Source organism: Hyposmocoma kahamanoa, unplaced genomic scaffold, assembly GCF_003589595.1.
Source record: "Hyposmocoma kahamanoa isolate Upper Pololo Valley unplaced genomic scaffold, ASM358959v1 93, whole genome shotgun sequence".
Classification (NCBI taxonomy): domain Eukaryota; kingdom Metazoa; phylum Arthropoda; class Insecta; order Lepidoptera; family Cosmopterigidae; genus Hyposmocoma; species Hyposmocoma kahamanoa.
The window spans coordinates 10,360,631-10,386,898 of record NW_020654810.1 but is presented as its reverse complement, the minus strand read 5'-3'; the positions used below and the strand labels follow the sequence as shown (position 1 = coordinate 10,386,898).

The 26,268-nt window shown below is 37.0% G+C and overlaps 2 protein-coding genes across 2 annotated transcripts in view; both read left to right on the top strand.

The window, feature by feature from the left end:
• Positions 1 to 17,671, top strand: part of LOC113237674 (rotatin-like) — a 47,190-nt gene extending 29,519 nt beyond the window's left edge. Inside the window, exons 23-33 of the mRNA XM_026474283.1 lie at positions 60 to 168; positions 1,512 to 1,740; positions 3,046 to 3,212; positions 5,127 to 5,294; positions 7,879 to 8,145; positions 10,135 to 10,310; positions 10,780 to 10,981; positions 11,472 to 11,650; positions 14,557 to 14,791; positions 15,067 to 15,170; positions 17,290 to 17,671. Of these exons, the coding sequence (XP_026330068.1) occupies positions 60 to 168; positions 1,512 to 1,740; positions 3,046 to 3,212; positions 5,127 to 5,294; positions 7,879 to 8,145; positions 10,135 to 10,310; positions 10,780 to 10,981; positions 11,472 to 11,650; positions 14,557 to 14,791; positions 15,067 to 15,170; positions 17,290 to 17,433 (1,980 nt within the window). The 3' untranslated portion in view covers positions 17,434 to 17,671. The remainder of the gene's footprint in view (positions 1 to 59; positions 169 to 1,511; positions 1,741 to 3,045; positions 3,213 to 5,126; positions 5,295 to 7,878; positions 8,146 to 10,134; positions 10,311 to 10,779; positions 10,982 to 11,471; positions 11,651 to 14,556; positions 14,792 to 15,066; positions 15,171 to 17,289) is intronic.
• Positions 17,672 to 18,645: 974 nt separating this feature from the next.
• Positions 18,646 to 26,268, top strand: part of LOC113237436 (inositol-trisphosphate 3-kinase homolog) — a 120,538-nt gene continuing 112,915 nt past the window's right edge. The window contains exons 1-3 of the mRNA XM_026473907.1: positions 18,646 to 18,989; positions 21,183 to 21,281; positions 21,986 to 22,039. Coding sequence (XP_026329692.1) covers positions 18,912 to 18,989; positions 21,183 to 21,281; positions 21,986 to 22,039 — 231 coding nt within the window. The 5' untranslated portion in view covers positions 18,646 to 18,911. The remainder of the gene's footprint in view (positions 18,990 to 21,182; positions 21,282 to 21,985; positions 22,040 to 26,268) is intronic.

Sequence of the window (26,268 nt, the reverse complement as noted above, 5' to 3'; positions counted from 1 at the left end):
AATTCATTTAAAATTCTGTTCCCGGCCATTTAACACAAACGACACCATTTTAATTTCAGATTGTGGAAACAGGAATTCTAAATACATTGAAAGATACCCAGTTTTTGGATAACTGCTTAAACATATTGGTGGACTTGTGTAATGAAAAGGAGTACAAAAACGTTCTTGGTAAGTTATGTTCGGAGAATGTGTATCATCAAATTGGTATGTTTTTTATTAAATATGTAGCAAAAAAAGAAAGCTTAAATCATTCCAATTTATTTGCAAATAAAGGCATTAAACGCGAAATGTTGATGCTTAATTTAGCAACTGGTTACTAGGTCAATTATCGTTTGTTCACTAAAACTTGGCGAGTGGTGCTAAACCCGTAACTGTGTGGTAATTCTTAAAGTCGTTTGCTACTGTTGTAACCTTGTCAAATAGGGTTTATTTGTAATTTTTTTAAATATTTCAGTCAACTCAGGTGTTTATTAACTGACGTGTTGTTTGTTTGAACATTAATGTTCTTCGCTATTTTTACTAACAATAGAGGCATTAACTGTTGAAGTCAGTGGTGGGGCAAGCACCGTCTCTTTTTTAACAAACGATCATTAACTGTACGTAGGTTGTATTGCGCCTTTACCGATGTGACGCAATAAACCAGTATTACCGATTATAAATGTCTCTCTCCTGATTTATAAATGTCTGTTTTAAATGTCCATGCATATTGTAAAATATCAAACCATCAATTTGTGTCTACTGTTTATTGTCAAACAATTTACTTAATTTTGAATAGTTGTCAAATGCTTTTACTATGTAGTGCAGTAAAATTGCTTCTTCAAAATTTATGAAATACTTCTAAATTGATGACTTCTAAGTTTCACTATTAAGAACGTAACATTGTCCCCTGAACGAATTTTTAAAAATTGTTACAATGGTTGCAAAGATTATCTCAAATGAGAGTTTTATGACACCAAGTGACAAGACCGGCAAGTCGTGCATCTGGTGGTAAGCGACACACTTATCCATAGTAGTTGCAGTGCTTTTCACAGTTTTAAAGTGCAAAGATCTGAAGGGTACTACCACTGCGCCCGTCACCCGGAGACATAAGTTGACAAGTCCCATAGGTCTGTAATTTCACCAGCACCCTCAACCCTTCAAAACGGGAACCCAATAATGCTTACATTACTGCTACGCGGCAGAAATAAGTAAGGTGGCAGCTTCTTTGGAAGAACTCTTTCACATGGAGCACTTTACTGCCTCCTTTGCCGAACGGTTACCAAGCCGGACTGCCACGCATAGGTCCTAGGTTCGAATGCCAGGCCGGAAGAAATATGTGTATGGTCTGCATTTATTTCAGTCGTCAGTTTGGGTGGGTTGTCTATGGTGGGTGTCCATGGCACCCGCGACTCAGGATTTCCCTAGTGCGGGGCTATAGAGTGTGTTGCGTTACTAACAGATATTCGTCTCTTACTTTTGAATACTATATTATTTATGAACAATTTAAAATCTCTGTCATATTACTTTTACAGAGCCAAATCTTCCATTGTCATTGCTTGAACGCCGTTCAGAGCTAGAAGTAAGATCACAAAAGTGCGGCGACGTCCACGTGTCACCTTCTTTAATCACGTTCCGTGGTCGACCTCCGCCTACTGCCGCGCTGGTTTCAGCAACTGCTGAAGTGCTGTACAATGTCAGCTCATTCGCCCGCTGCCCTATACAAGAATGGAATGATCGGGGACTCTATAGGTTGTTGTTTAGGTAAGTAACGTCTCGTTTTAATTATGTGTCCGAAATTGTAAGCTACAATTTCGGACACATAATTCAAACCGTCTTTCATTATTATTTTTAAAGAGCTAGGACACAAAAATCTTGTTAACAACATTACATACGTTGCTCTGATCCCAAAGTAAGCAAGTAAAGCACTTGTGTTATAGAAATCGGAAATGACGACGGGACCACAATCGACGGGAATCGGACCCGATACCTTAGAGATGGCGACACCTTGAAAACCTTGAAAACACTATGGAGGTCGTCTTAGCTTTGTTATGTACAAAAAAATTATTATATTGAAGGAAAAATTTTCTCATGTTTTACAAATTCAAATTTTCGACAAGGACGTACGGAAATGACGTTTTATATACCAGCTTTAAAATTACTTTGACAGTTTGTTGTCAATCTAACATTTTTTATCTTTGAGTATTTTAAACCGAAAATGCACGGTGGCTCGAATTATATGTCTGGGAGTCATTCCGATCATCCTAAAGAACTGTAGCATGGTTGTTATATGACATGTATACATACATAATTATGTGTACATGTTGTGAGTGAAAATAAGGTACTAGGTACCGGTCATTTCTAGGTTATCATAACGCACCCTCATTATTAAAATGACGAAATTCGGAAAGTGAATTTTTTTACGAAAGCAAAAACAAACCGATACTTATTTTCAGAAATGGTTTCTTTTTTCTTTTTAAAGTTTGATTTTGTTAATTTGTTGCCAACTGGTATATTTCGCTTTTATTAAATATAACAGAGTTCCATTTAATATGAAAATAGTTCAATATAAATATGTAAATAAATATTAGACAACATCACACGTTGCTCTGATCCTAAAGTAAGTAACTAAAGCACTTGTGTTATGGAATTCGGAAACAACCACGACAAACGCTTAGACCCAAGACAATACAGAAAAGTTCAGACCTCAGAGATGGCGACACCATGAAAACCGGTGTGCAAGCCACTCGTAGGTAATTAATTATATCTATATAGTCGTCGTTATATTTTAATTTTGTCACTTCTCTAAAAGTGATACTTTCCAATTTCTTTATTGAGGACGGGATGAGTTCTAGTTCAAAACAATAGCTCCGTGCTAATTATTATTAATGCTTTTATAAACTTATAGATTATCCTTTTTATGATCACATTATCAGAAGTCGTGTGCAGTATACACGTGGCTCCCATAACGCATATTTCTTAGCATCGCACAACATCAAGTAATTAACATTATTTACGTGTACACTAAGATTCTGTAAGTATGGTTGAAAATATAAATAAAATTCCCAGATGCACATCCTGGTCAAACGGCACTACATCCGAAAATCAGCGTATTCAAAGAGCATCATGCCGTGCTCTTTACGCCGCTACGGCTCATAAGTGTGTACGCGAAACCCTCGCCACGACGACGGACTGTCTTCATAACTTGCTGTTAACTATTACTCCGTTTGATGAAGGTTTGTTTATAAAATGTCAATTATGGTTAAAATACATGAGAAGGTTTACAAAACTCTTCTAAGACTTGTATAATTTCCCCGCACTGACTTAGATTGGTGGATTATGGCTTTAGAGGAGATCAGTGTCCGCTGTCGGTGACGTACATAAAATGTTACCAGTAGTGCCAGCACGATTACTTTTACGATCTACAATATTTATTTGTTAAAGTTTGAATGTACTGTAAACGTACTGGTTGTTATGTATGGGAAAAAGGCGTGAAGTATATGTATGTATGTTATCTATGTTTTTAAAACTTGTTCTAGTAGACGTCAATATTCAAATTAAGAGCAAATTTGAATATTGTACCTATCTATATATAGAATAGCGGTATCTCTTAACACAGGCCCTATCAAGCCTAAAAGGAAACACCAGTCCCTTAATTCAGCTTTTGTGTAATTATTGGTATATTAATATATACAAATAAAACATTGGAATTGAAACTATTTTTCCGGATTTAAATCGCGTTTATTTATTTTTTCAAACAAACCAACGATTCGGGCCCTTTATATGTCCCATGGTCACGGTTGGTTTGTTTGAAAAAACAAATATTCGCGGTTTAAATCCGGAAAAATAGTTTCATTACCTATGTGTAACAATCGCCAAAACCTAAAAACTCGAAATAAAACAGTTTTATTATTTTATTTATGTTTCCAGTGACGAGCCAAACAGATATTTAATTTTATGGAACCCACAACTTTTTCTTTAAGAAATTTGATTTAAAAGAAATTACTCCATCTACTCACCTTAAAGAGATTTTTATTCCGTATCCTAACACCTACAATAAATTATTATTTGTGTCCTTATCTATCGAGTGTGGTATTTTATGACCATTGTTTCGTTCGCTCACGTGCTTTGTATATTAATTCGTCTTTCAATACGGAGATAGCGCCTGCTGTTTGCTTCCTAACGTAGCTCTATATTCGTTGAATTACTAAAATTAGCATGTATTTTTAACTGACTTAAAAAAAAGGAGGAGGTTCTCAATTCGACCGTATTTTTAGTTTTGAGTATGTTACGTGATTACTATGACATTTGTGAACCGACATCATAATCATGGATATCATAGTTCCAGACCAGATGGTATGCCTGAATTCACTTGGATGTGGATCCAGTGATCTACAAAAAAACCTCCTCCTCTATTAGTCACCTGTTGCTTGTACTATTGCAACACCAGTTGAGTCCGTTAGCTCGAGGGTTTATTGTGTGGGATTACCTTGTTCATTAAAAGAAATTTGCGACTTACGGTTTTTTATGAACCAAATGACGAGACGAACAAATCGTGTGCTTGGTGGTAAGCGACACGCCTGTCCATAGTAGTTACAGTACCACTTAGAGCTTTAAATCCCAAAGATCTGAGGGCACACTCACTGCGCCCGTCACCCTGAGACATAAGTTGACAAGTCGCATGTGCCTGTGTGAAATTACACACAAACTTTTAAAACCGGAACGCAGTAATGTTCACATTACTTCCTGGCGGCAGAAATAGTTAAGGTGGTAGTACTTCCCTGTACGAACTCTTACATAAGGAGCTCTACTGCTAATTAGTTTTGGAAAAAAAAAGAAATGTAGTTAAATTCTCGTTAATAAAACATTTACTCAAAGATATTTTATATAAATTTATGTTTAATAGTATAACATAGTTATTATACAGATTTTACGTTAAGTTTATACATTTTCATGCGGTATAAACATTGTTGTGTGAAAGAATATCTTCTAGATCATGTTATAATCATGATTTCTCATTTAACTACCTTGGTAAGATTAATGATTTCTTAATTTTTAAAGTTGATTATGTTTGACTTTTGAGGTTAAATAATCTTTATTATTTCCTCTCAAGCATATTTTTTGCAGTAGGTTATAAAAATATTTTCCAGATACTTGCACGGCAGAGTCCTTGTCAACTCGAGTTCAAGCTCTTCTATTCCTTGGGTCCCTACTTGCGGACCGTACGGCTGGGGACAATACCTGGAGGTTGTTACGAGAGGCATTTGGTGGAGGTTTCTTCCATTCGTTGTTACAGTGTTTGGATTGCGATGATATTGGTAAGTACATATTAACTGGGTACCTGTGTACTGCATCCACGTGTCTGTGAGTTTTCTTTTAATGGTTGAATGCAGATATCAATTACGTAGTTCAATATTGTAAGGCGCTGTTGAATGCGCAGCAAAATATTTCATAATGTTTTATGGCAACTATGTTATGGCTGGTTTACACGTATTAAGTGACGCCGTAATTAATTGAATTTGAACTTAGTTTATGCGTGTAAACAATCACTTAACAGCTGTTAAGTAGTCATCGATTTAGTGGATAAGTAGTTAAGTACTGCCCTCCTTGTCACAATTAACACATTTGTGTTTCGGAAATTTTCGATATATTGGGACCTAAAGTTTCACCTAAAAAACTGTCAATTACGTTGATTTTGCTTCAGAATAAATCTGAAAGTAAATAAATATTAACTATTTGGAGGGGGTTGTAGATCTCGTTTTGCTTAATCCAGGTATATATTTATTATTATTTTTTTTTTTTTCATATTCAAATTCTTTATTGCGTATCATGTTGTACATTTGTAGTTGTAGTGTAGGGCGTTGCAATGTTAAAAATTATATTTATTTATTTACATGCATCACATAAATAAAAAATTAATTGAATTACAAAGTAATTCAATGCAATAATTAGTCAGTTAAACATATTAAATAAATGATAAAATTGAACTTAACTAGGCATATTATTATGAAAATTGTTGAAATGAAACTCCAAAAATAAACATTGAATAAAATTGAAAGAAAAAAGGTAATAACTAAATTTCGCTAAAAATGTACAAGTTAATTATGATAAGGAGGGCAGAGTAGATTAGAATCAAACCTATTTTTTTACCCTTCCGCACCCCGGGCATTCGCCGGTAAGCGTGACTTGAAGTTTGAAGCTTGTGGTCGGCTAAAGTTTTGTTTGAAAAATGTGAAAGTACTTATAGCTTTATTAAAACACTTGTTATGATTAGACTACTAGAAATTAAGTTCAAAATTTAATTAAATATTAAATAAATAAATATTAGGCAACATCACGTACGTTGCTCTTATCCCAGAGTAAATAGCTAAAGCACTTGTGTTATGGAAATCGGAAACAACAACAACGACGTTACCACAAACACTCAGATGCGTGGCAATATAGAAATGTTAGTTTTTCAGCACTGACCCGGCCGGGGATCGAACCCTGGACCTTAGAGATGGCGACACCATGGAAATCGGTGTGCAAGCCACTAGAACACGAAGGTAATCAAATAAAAAAAAAGACTTGATCACTTAAAACGTGTAAACCAACCATTAGGTCGACACTTTATCGAGCGCCATCTATTGTGCCTGACGAGAACAAACTTTAAGAAAACAACCAAAACCAACGCCATGTACAGTTTAATGAATAATTTAAACTTGCTGTTCTTTGTTTTCCATAATCTGACTAGTGTGCGCAATTGAGACTGGAAGCGTTTCTTTGTTCTACTACGTAATGAAGTTGCCGCCGAGAGCGTGTACAACTTCAAATGCGTTACGTTAAATTTGTCTGATTTTGCGGTATTATTTACATCGATGTGTAATTTGTTTGTAAATACTATTCACGCAAATCTCTTAATACTGGGCCATAAAGTTCCGTAATGCGTAATGGCTAGATTACTTGGAAACTTTTTAATATTCTGACCGAATAAATAATTTGATATTTCATCTTATTACACGTCGCTGCCTTTAATACAATAATATAATAAATTATAAAACAATAATAGCCGAGTTCTCATACAGAACACCCATCTTCCTTACGTATAAAAATTTGACGTAAAAAGACGGGTGCTTTATTCTAGAGATGAAACGGATAGTGATTTGGCCGTAACGGATATTCGGCGACCATCTAAGCCAGATAGCCGGATATCTGACCTACTGCCGTAAACAGTTTACTGCGCGCATCGCCGTGACTGATTTATTAGTGAATGATTGCATTTTCACACTGAAATAAAAAAAAAACTTATACGTCTCATTATTGTAGGTACACATTGTATTATTGTATTTGAAGACAGTTTAAATTGATTGTAATCGCGATCCTTTCATTTGGTCCTCTGGCGATAACAAGTAGTACTTAAAATTTAACAAAGTTTGCAAGAATTTATAGCGAAAAACAGCTCTCTGAAGCTGGTCTCGTTTATGAAAATAAATAGAACCAATTTTTACCACTTCATGCAGAAAATCTGATCTTCATTCACCCTAATTTGCCTTTATTGAAATTTGAGTATTAAATTTGCAGATAGCGTTATCTAACTTCATAGTTCTTTCAGTTACAAGTAATAAACAGATTATCAACGGTCCTGTAGTTGCTGTTTATCTTAACTATCATCTTTAATCAATAAATCAATTTATTTGGCGTACTGATTATGAATTTTTCGCAGTTTTAAACATCCGGTGTCCGGCCGGATAGTAAAATAGGCTGGATACCGGATAGTTACCGGATATCCGTTTCATCTCTACTTTATTCACGATAAAGTTTTGTTTGCTCTGCTCGTCACTGTATGTCAAGTTCGAAATCGTAGTATTCTGCAATATTGTATAAAGGCAGCGACATAACAAATAATCATGTTTTTTTTTTCAGATATTCAGTTAGCGTCACTATACTGCCTTACCCAAGTGGCTCAATCTGCTGCAAACAAAAAATATCCTGATAGAACCAAAGATACATCGCGCGTCGTATTTTGGGACAGTTTAAAATTTCCTTATCCGAGTAGAACTGCAAGACAAGGCGCTGGCGACAGTGGCAGAGACGATTGCCAGCCAGAATATATGGTTGAAGAAATCTGTAAAGCGTTGATACAATTTTATATTAAGCTTTCATCGGAGAAGAAGACTATGTCTGGTCAAGGTATTTGAAATTATGTTGTGATAAGATTAATTTTTAAAAATCATAAATTGTCTACGTTTATACAAATCACATGAACATTTCATCGTCAATATACGTCCACTCTGTATACTCTACTGCTGGGCATGGCTACTTTAAGGAGAGGATTTAGGCTATATTTAGTTCATGACCCTGGATTTGGTCTGGTTTGGCTGGTCTGGCATTTCACGTGTTTTTAAGAGATATTTGCTAGTAAACATTTACAAAATGTACGTAGTAAGAATGGAAGTAAATTAATTTGTTACTTCATGAACCCAGTGAAGGTTATGTCGTGCAAAATAGCTGTATTTTTATTAATGCAGTCAAGTTTTCCACTCTCCCTCCGCATAATTAATAAAGTACCACTTAGGAAATGAAACTATTTTTTCCGATTTAAATCGCGTATATTTGTTTTTTCAAAACATTAATTTCCAATTGCGAAAACCTAAAAACTCGAAAAATATCACCTGCCACCAAAAATATACCCGACATTTGTTTCGGCTCTTTATGAAGCCTCAGGTGCTTGTTTGTTCAACGCCCGGCCGAAGTAACAGAAATCATGGTTTTCAGCAAAACTGAATGTGTTCATTATTTAAAAGTACGGAATTTACGTGTTTTCATTTATGTTGTGTGGATGTGGGCGTTGAATTTTTTTTTATCTTACCTAAGTGGGCGGTGAGCCAAAAGGTTTGAGAATCTATGAACTAGATTGTGATAGCTTCCTTGGTAAAACGAATCGTAGTAGCACAGTATAATAAGGACAAGTAGGGCAACTCCCGCTTGTTCGGCGCGTAAATGCCTACACTTTGCTCTAACCTAAAGGTTCTTATATTATTATTTTAGTTGTACCTACAGATTCTAAACATAATTTGAAAAAATTAAAGTGTTCATCATAGTATTCTCGTGTTATATTGAAATAACCTTTGTTAAATGGAATAGATACTCACGTGATGATATTTCTTTTACCAGTATCACCGATTTATGAAATAGAAATGGATTGCTAAACAATTCTGAATTTGAGGCACTCTTATTCAAATTACCATAATCAAAACAATAAGTACGTCAAATGATTGTCACTAATATCAGGTTTCTTACCACGGTATGACTTCTTTTTATTTTCCCGATATTTCGGAACGGTTGCACGCTCCATGATCACGGGTTGACTGGACGGCGACAGATGACAGCTATAACAGCAGACATATTTGTCTACCCTCTTGCGCTGTCGACGACTACCTTCATCGCGATTTGTTGTGGCGTTACAATTGTCACTCACTTTTTTCACACAAACCACACTCACTGTATCCACACGCGAAACTGAACTCGAGGTGTTTTTGTTTTTATTACTGCACGCACTAAGGACCGGGTTCCATGCACTGGACAGTTTAAAACCATCATCACGGTTATATGTTTTGTACTTCGTGATCTCGATGGCTTCTCGTACCAACCGTGGTATGTAGTGACGTTCTGTCAAGGGTACCTGGGGGCTATGTAACTCGATCCAGTGGTTAGTGTCAGTCTGTGTGAGATGTTGTGCTATAATCGACTTCTGTGCATCATTGTTTTTTACTGCTCGGATGTGTTCCTTCATACGATCGACAATTGTTCCTTTAGTCTGACCGATATACGAGCTCCTACAACTGCAGTTCACTTTATAGACACCCGGTGTTTGTAAAGGTAGGTGGTCTTTTGGTGAACGTAACATTTTTCCTATTTTGGTTAAAATCTATATAATAAGTACGTCTACTGTATGATGTAATTTTTTAAACATCGAACGACCGCTTCAATTCTATGATTAATGGCGAGTGCGACGATCTGTACTATGCAACGCGAGTGTATCGCGAGATGATGCGAATGTGTGAGTCCGTACACGTACGCTGCCACGTTTGTATGGAGTTACCATAATTGTCCTATTGTACCATGGTGGTAGTGATTTTTTGTTTGGTACTTTCTTAATAAATTATGAATAATTTTCAGACGAGCACTGGACTAGTGTATGTTCATGCCTTTCGTCCATCCTATCTATAAGCCCGTCCGCTCGTATGTATGGGGTTCACCGACAGTTGCCTTGCGTCTTGCTTGCAACTTTACAAGCAGCCAGAGACCGGCTTTCGTTGCATGGCTCCGCTGAAGGATTAAGGAACGCTGCTCAGGTAATTTTCTGTAATTTTTTATTTATATGTGCATTTAGTGCGCATTGTAGTTCCAGATTGCAGGTGGGGGCAGGGTTGGAAGGTGTGACGATGTTTTCACTACCATGATATATCATACATACCATATGGTTTTTGTGAAATTACTCCACTAGTTTGTTAAAATTATTAGAACAAAGATCGAACACAAAGAAAAGTTCCGTCAACCTGACAGTGATTCGGAGCTGTGACTGTGCGAAACCACAGCGATAAAATCCGAAAAAACCCAATACAAAGATCGATAACAAACACATGGAGAAATTCGTAAGACCTGCTGACTCGATATGTAGATCTGTTGGTAGAGTGGTGGCCCCGGTTTGGTACAGTTGCTAGTTCGAGTACTGTCAGGTCGAAGAAATTTTGTTTGTATTCGATCTTTGAATTAATAGTTTTATTACTGTGTATCTTTAATCATTATTTTATATACTTTCAGAATCCAATCCTCAAAACAGTGTACTGGGTTCTAACTACGATGACCTGCCAAATGGTGGATTGTCCTACTGCAAAAGAGGCCTTCGCAGAAGACAATATCGCAATCTCCCTCAATCGTCTGTGGCCCTGGTGCATGCTCACTGATCAACTCCGAGCTGCGATTGTGTATCTCTTGTTTGTATTCAGCAATGATTGCCCTAAAGGTAAATTTGTATTTTTTTGGTGTTACCGCTTGTAAAGTAACATTTTATTGTTACTTATGTGTTGTACTTCTGGACTGAACATATTTTAAATATTATGAAATCACGCTAATTTGTAGGTAGATTATAAACCTTCAGATAAAGTGACAGGAATTTTTCTCTTTTGTTGCAAATACCGTGGGTATGTGAGAGCTTACTGGTTCTATTTATCAAAGATAATTTCGTTTTTCTGATATTATAACTAACCTAAATTGGTATTGTACGGTTAATGGTACAGACGGCAACATATCAAGCTTCACTTTGACGGATCTTGTTCCGTTGCACTGGAGGCAATATTCAAAGGCATAAATGTATAACTTGACGTGCTGTTGAAGTACATCTCCACTGTTAATATTTAAATTCAACTTTATTCCACTCGATAATACGACCAAAGAGTCCATCATGCTATTTTGACTGAGCTCTTTTTAGACAATATTATTACTGCTGTTTCCAGCGTGGGCGGCAATGTCAAACTGTGTCAGTGGACGTTGTCTCGTCATTGAAATATGTACATTAACTTCACGTGAAGCGGCGCTACAGTCGCGGCCACGCCCCGATATGCTGCTCCTGCTCTGCTTGAAGACTTTGCGGCATGTTGTCATGCACCATCAGTGCAGGGCTATTATACTCAAAGTATGATTTTTTTTCTGTTTATTAATAATAATAAGATATTTATTCATAAGCATACAACAATGCTTATGAATAAATGTGTAAAAGTTCATGAAAGTACAGTATCCGAAGTATAGTACAATCTAGCGCCAATGAAAAGCCTTAGCAAAACATGCTTCTTTTCAGATTCTCTCTTAATACTTGTACATTTGCAGCCGGCAATTGTCATACTTCATTACATTTATACATTTTTAATTAGTGGGACTTTATAATTTTCATGAACATAGGAACATTTGCATATTATTGAAGCAATAGAAGAAGTATATAATAGGTACAGACGGCATCGGTACAGATAAATTGACTCTGCTTACAAATAAAACCAATTCCAAATTAAAACACAAATTACAGTTATGAATGCTTTTTAGTCCAGCAACTTCTGGACGTTTCATTGTTTACAAAGTGTATAAAGACTTGAGAACGTTTAATCGGGGGTAGTAAATCATTCCAACAATTAGAAGAAGCAAATGGAAAACTTCCTTTAAATAAGTGTAACCGTGGGAACGTGCGAAAATATCAATGCGTGGATTAATAATTTATGTGCACATTGACCAGGGTCTTCACAAAGTTGTAATTTAGCACACGAAGCATCGTTCGCTGAAGGTGTATTTCAGTGGCGGCGCGTCAGTAATTAAGGTTAACTAATACAGCTTATGGGCAACGAAATCTTTTTTGAGTCGACTGTTTTTAGACACTAATACATTCGATCAAATATATTGGTAGATACACTTTAGCCGCTCTAAAAGTGACATTGTCGTAACAAGGCAAAAATGATTGATATGCCTTGAATCGCTCTCTTTCGCTTGATGACTGCCCTCGCGAATGACGACGTTGGAGTGCGCAGTTAAAAATGCAAAATATACACTACTAGTATAAAAAAAGATGTTTAATCGTACTTACTCGTACAGTAGTATATTATCTAGTTACATTATTTCTTTTATCTACACACATATCATAAACCCTCTATGATGTGTTCAAACACCGCAAATTACGACCAGCATAAAAACTGTTTTGTTAGAACAAATTTCTTATCTGTGAAAATGTTATTATTACTAATTATACATCAAATTCGATTTTATTATTACATTCAAATTTCGAACATCTCTGAAAAACAAAACAATTTGATTCGACCTCAATTGTAATATCAGTCGAGATGAAGTTTTATTCGAAATGAAATGTTAATATTAAACAATTTTGACAAATTTCACACGTTACTTGATATTGAACGATATGATAATTGGGGTTGACTCTAGTTTATCTATGAATGAAATAACTACAAAACCATTTGATTCGATAGCGATTGTAATATCATTCGAGGTGAAGTTTTATTCGAAATTTAATGTCATTAACAAACTATTTTGATAATCTCACACGTTACTTTATATCGAACGATATGACAGTTGGGGCCGATTCTAGTATGTCTATGTTTTAAAAATAAAAACTACGGTTGCGTGACATGCGTGACAAAAGTTTTTATTTACCGCCATTTTGCCAGTCGTAACATGCGGTTCTCAGTAACCAAGTGGACGTTATTTACTTCAACTATCAGAAGGCGTTCGACAGGGTTGACAATGACGTGTTATTGCTAAAACTAGGGATTATGGGTTTCTCATGATGAGCTTTACGCGGTCACCACAGCCGCGTGAGTTTGTATTTTTGTTAGGAAGTATGCCGATTACAAGGATAGCACAAGTACGTGACCTTGGAGTTGTTTTCAATAGTCGTCCGACATTCTATGCGCACATGGAGTCAGTTACGTCGATAGCATATCGACGACTGGGGTTTGTACTCCGAAATGCCTCTCATCTCTCAGACCGGGCGACCTGCACGCTCTACTATCATTAGTACGAAGTATATTGGAGACAAGCTCAGTTGTTTGGATTACTTGTTAGAAGAAATATAACCTCATGTTGGAGCAGGTACAGTAACAGTTTCTCCGCCATTTATACAAAAGGCGCTATCGTTATCACCCATTCTTGTATCCTACGCTTTTTTTGCAAGGGCATCTTGGCTTCGACTCCTTACAGTTGCGTAGGTTGCTCGCGCTGGCCAAATTTTTTGTAAATATTATTCGCGGTAAAATTGACTCCTCTTATTTACTGCAGCGTTTGCTAAGGCTGTTTGTGCTGGATGATATAGGCGCACGCTGGCGGGGGACTCGAGGCGGCACCACGTACTGATTTATTTGAAAGCACGATTGGATGTCTGATAAGTGAATGTAGGAAAGTATTTGAACAAATGATGCCTGTAAGTTCAGTTCTGTGAAATGTACTATGTTTATTTAATTTAATTTTATGTTTTCATTTCCGTTGTTTCTGTGTTTGTAGCGATTTGGACTTTTGTCTGTTAAGAGTTGCAAATGTTAAATGAATAAATAAATAAATAAAATAAATAAATACCTTTTACTCTCGCGGGCACCGTTCATAAGCGAAACCAAACGGCAAACGACAGCTTGTTTCATTTCTAGATGTCATTACATAACAATTTCATTCATTCATTCATTCATTCAGGACGAAAGGTAATCTGTTGAAACTTGCACAGATGTATGACGACGCTTTTACTATGTTAAGATCTATATTAGAGTGAATTATATCACACTTTAGGACTATTTGCTAAATAACTAATGATGTACACATATACAGGGTTATTTTTAAAATACTAACAACCTCTCAGGAATATATTACTAACACCATGAACAACAATTTTTGTTCTATGACAATCTATGAAAAAATAAATTTAACAAAAATTCAGGTTGTTAGTATTTTACAAGTATCCCTGTTTAAGTTATGCTGATCTTTGAGTTTGATTGTGTATGGAATCGTGCATCTACCAATATATTTGATCGATATATTTGATTGAAATGTTTCTAACAGAGTGACGTGCTACAATGCATGTACAAACTGCGAGTGCGCGAGCGTACCGCGGGCGGCACGGGCGCGGCCGGCATCGAATGGGCCAAATTGTGTGAAGCAGCAGCTCGTCACGCCGATGGTGCGCAGGCGCTGCTCTCACTTCGTCCTTTACTTACTGCGCCACCAGTACGCGCGAAGCTACTGCCTGCACTTGCACATGTGGCGAAGCATCGACGCACAGCTGTTCTGCAGTCGTGTTTGTATTATTTGAATAAAAACACAGAAGTGTAAACAGTATCTTAAACTTTAGTTTTCTGAAAAAATAATATCTTAAAGCCATAGTGCTAACAGTAAACGAAAAAAGTTTGCAAAGAACCTATCAAGGAAAAACTGATATGATATTGAGTTTTTTCTTCCTATAGATCTGTAAACAGAATTTAACTAATTTCAACTTTTCATCACTTCATTTGTGTCCCTCTTGTGTAGTTCCATTATGCAGTACGATAAACCGTGTTTAATTTTTATTGACAGCGGATATACTGGACCTTCTCTCGGGAACATTACTAGCTGGCGATATGGCAGAGATAGTGTCAGCTGCTCGCGCCGTTTGGGCTTTAGCTGCTAACAATCATAAGGTAATGTCAATGTTAGCGCAAAGGCGCTACTAAAGTAGTAGCATCACATCACTTTAATTTTTGAAATAATATACCGCGTCATATAAATAGATTTTGTTATAAATAATTTTTATAATGACCATACCTTTAAAATTGTCATTGTAGTAGTTGAAGATGTTAGGATTGACTTTGGCTGTTAAACGCAAATATACAAATTCTATTTAGTTTATTATTTATTTATTCGTTTATTGTTATATTTAGTATATCCATTAAATGTGTAATCAGTTCATCAGACAGAGCTATTTGATACTTTGTTTGATATTTTATTGTACCTCACACCACAAACTGGACTCCGAAACTTGAAAAAATATTTTTGGCTTGGACACTGTTGAGGCCGGTTTGCGATGTCGTCGGGATAGTGCAATTACACGTAACTAGCATTTGATTATGAGTCTCCATTTCGGTAATTTAGTCATTAGAAAATCAAATCCGCGTAAATGTCGAAGCCACCAAATTAGCATGATTTACGAGAATCTACTATTATCAGTCCGTAGACAACATAAATTAATGCTTACTGTGCAAAAATGAACGTCGTAGCCATTGAAACAACAAAGTAAGGACGTTAAATCCGTCTACTGTGAAATTTAGTTTGGTTCAGATACGCGCTTTTTACCAATACTATATATGCGAATTTGCACAATACCAACGGTTTATGTTTTTTATTTATACTATATTCGAGGCACATTAAAAAAAGTATATATATCTATGTGTTCTCCCTTTATGTGAGTTTACCGAAACTTCAGAATGAGTTTTCTATGTATTTGTAAGGTGCAGACCGAAGCCTAGTAGATTTGTTCACTGTCGAATGTGCTGTAAATGAGTACTATAGTATGACTGCATAAGCGAGTCCGTTTCTCTCACTTAGATGACAGGAACAATGTTTGCGGTTAGCTCTGTCAATTTACTATCAAGTGTTAGCTGTAATTTTTTTTTATTGGTTTTCATATTAGACAACCAGACTTTCACACCTAGAACAAATAAACTTTCGATAAGGAAATGAATGTAAGGCGTCGCGCAAACGTCTGTCCTATGTTGGACAAGCAACCGGCAATTAAAAGCGAATATCTGTCCTATGTTGGACAAGCAACCGGCAATTAAAAGCGAATATTCTATTTTCATACATATTGGTATGAAATCGACTGTCCGACTGCCACAACTGGCGACTGTGTTCGACTGCCGCAACCGGCGACTGTGTCGATTTCATATCAATTGCATGAAAATAGAATATTCGCTACTTGTTGTCGGTTGCTTGTATACAACAGAAGACACAAGTTTGCGCGGCGCCTAAATGTTTAGGTAGCACTGTATTTAAGACTTACCAAGTTTGCTCCTTTTCAATGTTAGACGATAGAGTATCTTATTCAGTATTTTCTTTAATTTAATCAATGTGCGGGATTATTCCCGCCCGCTCCTTTCCGTCACCATGCAACCAACCAGAAGTGGCGACGAATTTAACTTTTATTATTGTAGATGCTCTATGAACATGCAGTTGGCATATTTTGCTTCTACGGTACATTATGCGTACAGCTAAGTAGTGGAATTGTTGGCCACATTCTGTATTTTCTCAACGAAACAGCCTGAATATTTTAAGGTCTGAGTAAACATGTACCTTCTAGGCCTTGACTTACAAATAAATGGACGACGGGTCTAATACAAAAACCACGAAAAAAATGTCCCAAGTCAACCTATTCGAAATTTAAATTGTTATGTCATCGCAGTATCGCGCTGTCCGTAGAACAAATGAAGACTAAAGCGGAGTGTCGCGCTCTGTATACGATTTTAGCGCCTTACAAGTGCGGACACCTTTTAGCGCGGACCCGACGTCCATATAATTGTAAGTCAATGCTTCTAGGCGATCGTGTGCTAACCATATCTTCACTAACACTACTTCATAAGGCGAGGCAGTGACGTAACGTGTTGTTTAATGTGAAAAAACCATATCGAACGGTATAAAAATTATCGCCCATGGAATTCACAGCGGTATGATAAAGCGGAAACAATGTTTCCGCTCCTCGCTTCGGCCTATCTTAGGTGTGGGCGATGTGGTTACGCTATATCATAACTTGTAATATTCCACCAGGCGAAACTGCTACTGCGCAGCGCAGGCGTGGCAGCGGCTGTCCAGTCAGCGCTACAGCGCGTACAGATGACGCAAAGAGACTCCGCAACAAATCGCGCCATGCAGATCCTCATGTACACTAATAACGTATTACAAGCATCTTGACCACTCTTCAGTGACTAAGAAGACGAAGACTTGTTGTCTTTCAATGTTGTACTAAATTTTAAAATCAAATTAAGCAGACTTGGATGCAAGATCTATGGAGTTAACAAATACGACATCACATCAATGAACAAATCTTTATACAATGAGATTTGTTAGAAAGTGCTAAACTGACAATTTTCCACAATTATTGGATTTTATTATTGATTAAAAGCTCTTTTGAAGTCGATTTAATATGAATTATCTTTTTTTTATTAAAAAAAAATCTAATTTGATAAATTTATTTCATTGCGTAAGTTTTTTCTTCTTGTATAACATGCCTCAAATGCTATGTTTTTCCAGTTTATTATGCGCTTATGATGTGTTTTTTGTATATTTTACAATGAATGGATATTGCGTGGGCTTGTGGTAATAACGCGTCGACTTCAAAAAAATATTAAATAGAAACAGTAATTAGTGCTTTAATGTAAAAATATTTACACCGTGATTATAAAATATTGTATATAATCCGGTATTTCGTCTAATGAATTTATATTGTTTTTGTATGAAATATGACGTACAATGGACTCAAGTTTAACGAATGGTTAAATGTATAAAGAAAAATGTAAGGAAATAAAAATATTACTTAAAACCAGTTTTTCTGCACCTGATTTTTCCTGCCCATCGACATCCAACTGTGAAATTCATATAAATATTCATACGACAAATAGGTATACTTTACATTTTATACATATTGTCGGCATTGTGGTAACTATACTTCAGGCGTAGAAATCGAAGTGTTTAAGAGTTTTAGACGCGCTTGCAACCTGTTTATAGAACTAGTACTGGTTAGCTAGTAGAGTACCGTATTACGCGTTTTCAATATTAAAATAAATAACCACGCCGAGCTCACCATAAGTAGTTATTTATGTCAGAGTAGTTACTGTGAAACCATTGTGTATTCGCGATGCTTGTTTATTTATTGAAATGGCGGTAGTGTATAAATAAGGGAACGTGAAGCGAATACCCACAGTTTCCTTTATCAGAACCGTCAACACCAATACGTTTCGTTTAGTCTACTTCGTGTAACTGGAACCGATAGAGAAGGTCCGGCATCGATAGCACAAAGCTGCGTTGCTGTTTTAGTTGATTTTAAATATCCGCAATATACATACTATGATGACGGGGGCGTTCTCTGGTCGTAATCTTTATCGGTGCTAAGAGTGATAATCCGCGGGCGCCGGCGCTGCGTCAGTCGACGATCTGGCAGCCCCTGCGCCCCAGCCCGCGCCTCTTGCCCCGCCCTCCGCGACCAGCTGTTACTACGAGTACCGCGTGCGAAGTGGCGTCCTCGCACTGATAAATAAGGAACAATGAATTGTCGGGACGGCTGCGTGCGGACCACCATCTGACCCTTTGCGGCGCTGCGGTCTACGCCTGCCAACCCAGTATCCGTGCGTTGTGTGATCTAGCCGCTGTGTGTGTGCTGAATTAGAGCGGAGATGTCGTCGACGTCGTTCAACTTTCCGCCGCAGAGGTACTCGGCCGTTTACACCAACGACGGGGCAACTATTGCGAATGTGAGTACAGACAACCGTGGCCAGTGTCGTGTGGCGTCGTTATCGCCCGACCACTGCCGCCGTGTGCGTATGCGCTGCCACAAGGTCGCGCAAGCGCACACCGAACACCCGTGCATTCAACTCATTTTGTGTAATACGTGGATATTTGCATTGACCAAGGGGTCAAGCTCCTGGTTTCTTAGAATTATCTGTGCCAAACTTATAGCAGATCCAACATAGATGATATTTTAGCCATTACGTGCTACGCTTCTAATACCTTATACCTAACTTATTCATATTTGCGTTTAGGTTATTTGAGCTTTGCTTTGGTGATTTAATACGAATTGTATATTGTTACTTCAACTCAAGTAGATATGGCTGGCCAAAGACGTTCAAGCGCACACTGGGTGCACATCTGTACTGCTTTGTTTAGTCAAGGTTAAGTTTGACACTACCTTTCATTACTCTAACTTCAAACATTTAATTTTTGCGGGATTTCTTTTGACTTACTATTTCCAAAGTTGATTAATTGCCAGTTAATAAAATTCGTAAGGAAAGTTAATGAAAACATTGATTAAAATAAATTGAAATTGCTGAGTAACTTTGATTTGGTATTGTAATAATACCGGTAAACCGAAATTTTTATTCGATGACACATAAATTTTGTTCGGACGTACATGTAATCAAGCAGCTCAGAACAATGAGGTAATAATTTATAATTGTAGACCCACCACGATGAAGTTCATGACGATTACCTTGTTGAGAAGTTAGGTAGGTATAGTCCCACCACATCATATTTGACATTTTGGTCAGTCTTCGAATACTGAGCTCATTAAGTTAAAATAATTTAAATCTTAAATGTCGCGCTTGTAAGACAAGTTACAAATAGCAATTAAAATATTATCCTAGAAAGTACTGTAGGGCTAGCACGATAGGGCGCTACTAGCGCGAGAGCGACATAAAGAGCGAGATACTGTTATTCTCTGTTTATCATGCTATCCCTACCGTTATTATGACCAGGCCTGTCGCTTACCACCAGGCGCACTTGCAGGCGACTTGTTCATCCCGTCACTTGGTATGACAAAACAAAAAGGAGTTAATAAAATAGTAGGATTAAATAATGTAGCTACAGTATTGTACAGTTTGCCTCGCAATCAGACTACAATAACAATGACAAAACGTGTCCACAAATTTAAATATTTACGTTGTTTTAACAAGGATGTAATACAGTACATACAGTTCATTTAGTACTATAAATTATTATTGGCGTAAATTAGGTCAAATGCGCACATAATTAAAAAATAAATTATAGGATAATATTTATTTGGGCTATATGGGTTTTATAGACACACGACTTTTCCCGACTCAACCGTGAGGATAAATTCGTAATTCGTATTTGTATTACAGAACGCAAAGTCAAAGAAATTAAAGATATTTTATAAAGTATGTATCTGTATGAGACTTTTTTCAATTTATTATTTTGTATTTTGGCAACACCAGGGGTGTCACGAGCACGTTGCCGACCCTTTAGGACCCTTCTCCAACCTCTTTTGAAGGATTCCATGCTGTATTCCTTACGGGAAATCCCCGATGGGGAGTTCAGTTCACAAATAATTGTACGTGTGAGGAAGCTTCTCTGTAACCGTACAGTATGAGATCGACTCGGCTCCAGAGTATGAGGATGGACTCTCTGCCGGTGGCGAGCATTCATGTCGCGATACGTAATGAAATATATCTGCTTACAATTTTCCAAGTTTTATTAACAGCATTTCAAAAGAGTTTAGCCTAAAAGTATTACAGCCGACGATTTACAAAAATTTATTTATTATTGACATAAATGATTATCTTTATGATAATGTGAAACATTTTATCAAGTTCCAATTTAAATAATACATAAACGTTAAGGCACGCTTATCATGGTAGGAAATTTTGTTTAGATTACACTAACATGATAAGATGTTTATTTAACTGCCTGTGTGGCCCAACGGCTACCATGCCGGACTGCCACGCAGAGGTCCCAGGTTTGTTTCCGGGGCCGGTAGAAATATTTGTATGGCCTACACTTATTTCTCTCGTGAGTTTGGGTGTAATTTGTGGTTGTCTATGTGTGTGTCCACGGCATCCGCGACACAGGGTTTCTAGTGCGGGGTTATGTTGAGTGTGTGCGTTATTATTATTATTTACCTAATGATAACATAGTTTGATATGATTCAGACGGTGTGCCACACCCCCACGGATACCGAGGCGGCTCCCCCCGCACCCTCAGTCACGCCTCTCCCTCGTCGTTCACTGTTTAGCTGTTTTCACTGCGCGGTAAGTAGCTTTTTCTTCGACATATCACTTTCCTTGGAGATTAATTTAAAGCATTGGAAAACTTATTAAAGCGGTTTCGTTATTCTATTTTGAAAGCAGTAGATCTCCTTGTGAAAGATTTCGTCCAGGGAAGTACCGCCACCATGTCTATTTCTGCCGCCAAGCAGTAATGTGAGCATTGCTGCGATTCGGTCTGGAAGGGTATTATAGGTGCTGGTGAAACTACATGCACGTGGGACTTGTCAACTTTATGTCTCATAGTGATGGGCGCAGTCGCTGTGTCCCACAGGTCTTTGCGATTAAAGCTCTGAGTGGCACTGCATCGAATTCGGCCTTGCACTTTTGGGTATTTCGGAATTTATGTGCAAAATTTAATTGAAAGCGATGAGCTTTTCGGTGAAGGAAGACATCATGAGGAAACCTGCACACATCTGTAAAGCAATTGAATGATGTGTGAGAAGTTCCCAATCCGTATTGCGCCCGCGTGGGATCTATATAGCTCGAGCTCTCTCATTGTGAGAGGAAGTCTGTGCCCAACAGTGGGACTATATAGGTAGGCTAACTATTCTTATTATTATTGAATAGTTTTTTCACTGAACTAGCTATTCTAATTAATTAAAAAAAAAAAAAAATTACATTTATATTTATTAAATAATAAAGCAAACATAGATATATCGTTGTAATAAAGTGTCTTTATTTCGCAGTTTCGAAAGCGCTTCAAAGAGATACGGAAAAACAAACACGCCGCTAAAAGCAAGGTAAGACTATAATATGTTTTTATGAATTGATGAAACATTGAAACTAAAGCTCATTGAAAAATAATGTGGTTAAATTTTATGGGATATTGTATTCACGAATACAAACACTTTTTAAAGTAATACTTGTAATATTAAAAGTATGCACACAAATTTTATATTAAACAAAATATTGAGTTGGCTACAAATTATTTGCACAAAGAAAAATTTAAAAATCCTCCCCCTCTCTTTTTGTTACATTGGATTGGATTGATTGTAAGGTCGGTCATTTGACTGATATTCGCGAACGCTAGTAACACATCTGCCTTTTTGTATATGTATAAGATCATTGTTTCACATGTTTCCCACTTAAAATGCGTGATAAACTAATTATTATTTTTAACATGACCATAGACAATACAGCATTTTAAAAGAAATAGTTTTTTTTGTTAAAAGTTAGTGCCAAAAGCTGTAACTTTTTGGCCAATCCATTGCTTTGATTTTTAAAAGTATAATAATGATGATAATAAATGGATAATAATCTATATTTTCTCTTTACAAAGTATTATAAAGTAATTTATATCGTGTACATAAATAAGTATTAAAAATACCTTTGTAAGAATGTGGAGTCCATAATAAATTATTATAGGAATTAACGTGTTTGGCAAATTTCCAGGAAGTATCTATTATAATATTATTATTAATAATAATAATAATAACGCACACACTCAACATAACCCCGCACTAGAAACCCTGTGTCGCGGATGCCGTGGACACACACATAGACAACCACAAATTACACCCAAACTCACGAGAGAAATAAGTGTAGGCCATACAAATATTTCTACCGGCCCCGGAAACGAACCTGGGACCTCTGCGTGGCAGTCCGGCATGGTAGCCGTTGGGCCACACAGGCAGTTAAATAAACATCTTATCATGTTAGTGTAATCTAAACAAAATTTCCTACCATGATAAGCGTGCCTTAACGTTTATGTATTATTTAAATTGGAACTTGATAAAATGTTTCACATTATCATAAAGATAATCATTTATGTCAATAATAAATAAATTTTTGTAAATCGTCGGCTGTAATACTTTTAGGCTAAACTCTTTTGAAATGCTGTTAATAAAACTTGGAAAATTGTAAGCAGATATATTTCATTAAGTATCGCGACATGAATGCTCGCTACCGGCAGAGAGTCGATCTCATACTGTACGGTTTCAGAGAAGTTTCGTCACACGGCATCATTACTTTGCTATAAAGACGAGAGGCTAATTGTTAAAATTATTTGTTGGACCAATAATTACAATTTATCTAACTTACACTACCACGTCAAGAAATCGCGAGTTAGCTTTTTATTTTGTAGAGGTCAATGTGATTATGAAAAATTGCAGTTTATATCACGCCATAAATAATGCACAAACCGTGGACATGTATCAATTTCACACTGGTAACGCATGCGAAGCAGTGTTGGGCAAAATTTAATTGTTCTGGCAATTAAAGATTGACAATTGATTAATTGTCAATTGCGAAACAGCAATTAACGATTGATCAATTTTCAATCTTTTCAATGTTTTTGATTAACAATTAACAATTTATAGTTTATAGTAAAATTTATAGGGCATATGGGGGTGAGTTAGTCCCGGTTGGGGGCCCCGGTTGGGATCCCCGGTTGGGGGCCCGGTTAGGGGGCCGGTTGGGGGGCCCGGTTGGGGCCCCTTTTGGGGCCCCGGTTGGGGCCCAGGTTGGGGGGCCCGGTTGGGGGCCCCGGTTGAAGGCCCCGGTTGGAGGCCCCGGTTGGGTAACTCGGTTGGAGGCCCTGTTGCGGGCCCCGGTTGGAGGGCCCGGTTGGGGGGCCCGCTTAGGGCCCCCGGTTGGGGGGCCCGGTTGGGGGTCCCGGTTTGGGGGCCCCGGTTTGGGTGCCCCGGTTTGAGGGCCCCCAAACCTGGGCCCCCAACCGGGCCCCCAACGCGGCCCCCAACCGGGGCACAAACCGGGCCCCCCAGCCGGGTCCCCAACCGGGCCCCTAACCGGGGCACAAACCGGGCGACGCGTCGCAATTGATTTAATTGCAATTGATTTCAATTGAATTGATTTTTTCCATTTCAAATAATATTATTCTGCGATTTTTAATTCTACAATACGATATCTTGAAAGTCGATAGATAGGTACTAGTCGTCGTTAAACGTAGATTTTTTTTTATTTAGTTACTTAATTTAGTTACCCAACAATATTTTACCCAAGAAATAGATCCTTTCATATATATATAAAGGGCAAGGAACTATTACTCTGTGGTGAATATTATATGTATATATAATATTACTATGTTGAGTGTGTGCGTTATTATTATTATTATTATATAAATATTTTCTTAGTACCTATAGTATTATGAAATAGTTCGTCCAGGGAAGTATTGCCATCTTACCTATTTCTGCCGCCAAGCAGTAATGTGAGCATTACTCCGTTCCGGTTTTGAAGGTAAGAGGGTGGTGGTTCAGATCCTTGCGATTTAAAGCTCTGAATGGCGTGTTGCTTACCACCAGGCGCACGACTTGTTAGTCCCGTCAATTGATATCATAAGAAAATCATTTTAAAAACAGAAGTCAAAAATATGCATAAGTTGGTAAAACACGTTTTTTTTTAAATATATTTTAACAAACATGATATTTACATAAGGGTAATCAAACATACTTAAGTTGTGGAAATAACGAATCTTCTTGAGTAAAATACACGTGAAATGTTAATTTAATTGAAAAGTGGTAAAAAGTGATAAGAAAATACTAAATGTATTTTATTGAATATCACGATGTTTTATTACCATGATTTATATATTTTTTGTGAAAATACTGTACTAATTTGTTGTTTGTATCAATAATAACAAAAATACAAAAAAAGAAAGACTAGGAAATGACATAGGTAACCACGGTCATGTCCACATGATGGTCAATTTAATAACAATTGAATTAACCATAGTTAAAACGTTATCAGTAATTGATTTGTGTAAACCACAGTGATTGTCTAATTCTAATGTGGACTAGACGATTCTCTTAAAATTTAAAATAGTCATTATAATAATAAATAGTGACCTAAAAAATCATTAATTGCATAGAAGTAAATTACAAAATGAGGCCATACCTTTTCTTGAAATTAATCATGCGTTGCCGTACCGCGGAATAGTTATCATTTTATTTCATAATAAATTAGCCGGTATTCCCAAAAGCATTACTCAAATATGTACAATTGACGAGTTGGGGTTTCCCTCTTGTCTTGAACATGTTCCAAATATTTGTCGTAGAATAATATTAAAAGTGTGCAGAGGTTTAGGCATGAAATCGTTTGAATAGTAGGCGTGGTTATTTCACTTCTACTTAAATCTATAGGTATTATAGCTGTTGCGGAGGGTCCATATTATCTATGGCTTACCTAAGCTATGTAATTATCTGTAACTTAGAAGTATAATAATTGCTGCGTACCTTCTGCATTGGTTTACCTTCTTCATTTGAGTTCATTCATTCATATTTTACTACAATGCTACTGATAGCTGGCCACTGTTATTTTTATAACATCAGGTGTCGAGACGAACAAGTCGTACGCCTGATGGTAAGATACACGTCAGTCCATAAAATTTACAGTGCCACTCAGAACTTTAAATTGCAAAGATCTGAGGGGCACTACCATTGCGCCCGTAACCCTGAGACATAAGTTGACAAGTCCGATGTGCCTGTAATTTCACCAACATCCTTACCCTTTACAATCAGAACGCAGTAATGCTAACATTACTGGTTGGCGGCAGAAATAGGTAAGGTGGCAATACTACCCTGGACGAACTCTTTCGCAAGGAGCTTTACTGCTAATAAAATTTCTTCGTTGGGGGCGTTTGAATATTTTCGGAGGGTCGACATCTGCAAGATACCGGTTACTTTAAAGTTTCTTTGAGGATTTGCATATTCCCAAGTGCGCTTTGAAGCCTAAAGTATTTTTTTCCGTCACCCTAGCACGCGTTAGTTGAACGGAAAACAAATTATTTTTGTGTTACATTTGAAGGTAGAATTCACATCTAAGCAATAGAAATTACTATTGATTTTTCCAAAAAGTGGATGGATTGTGAGAATAATAATATTATGTGTATTAAGGAAGAGAACAACGCAGGGCCTCCTGATAGGGATGAATGGATGTATAAAACACACTGCACCGATATCAAGTGATAAGATAAGGGTAGGACAACGAGAAAAAGTTTTGTATTCTAGGATAT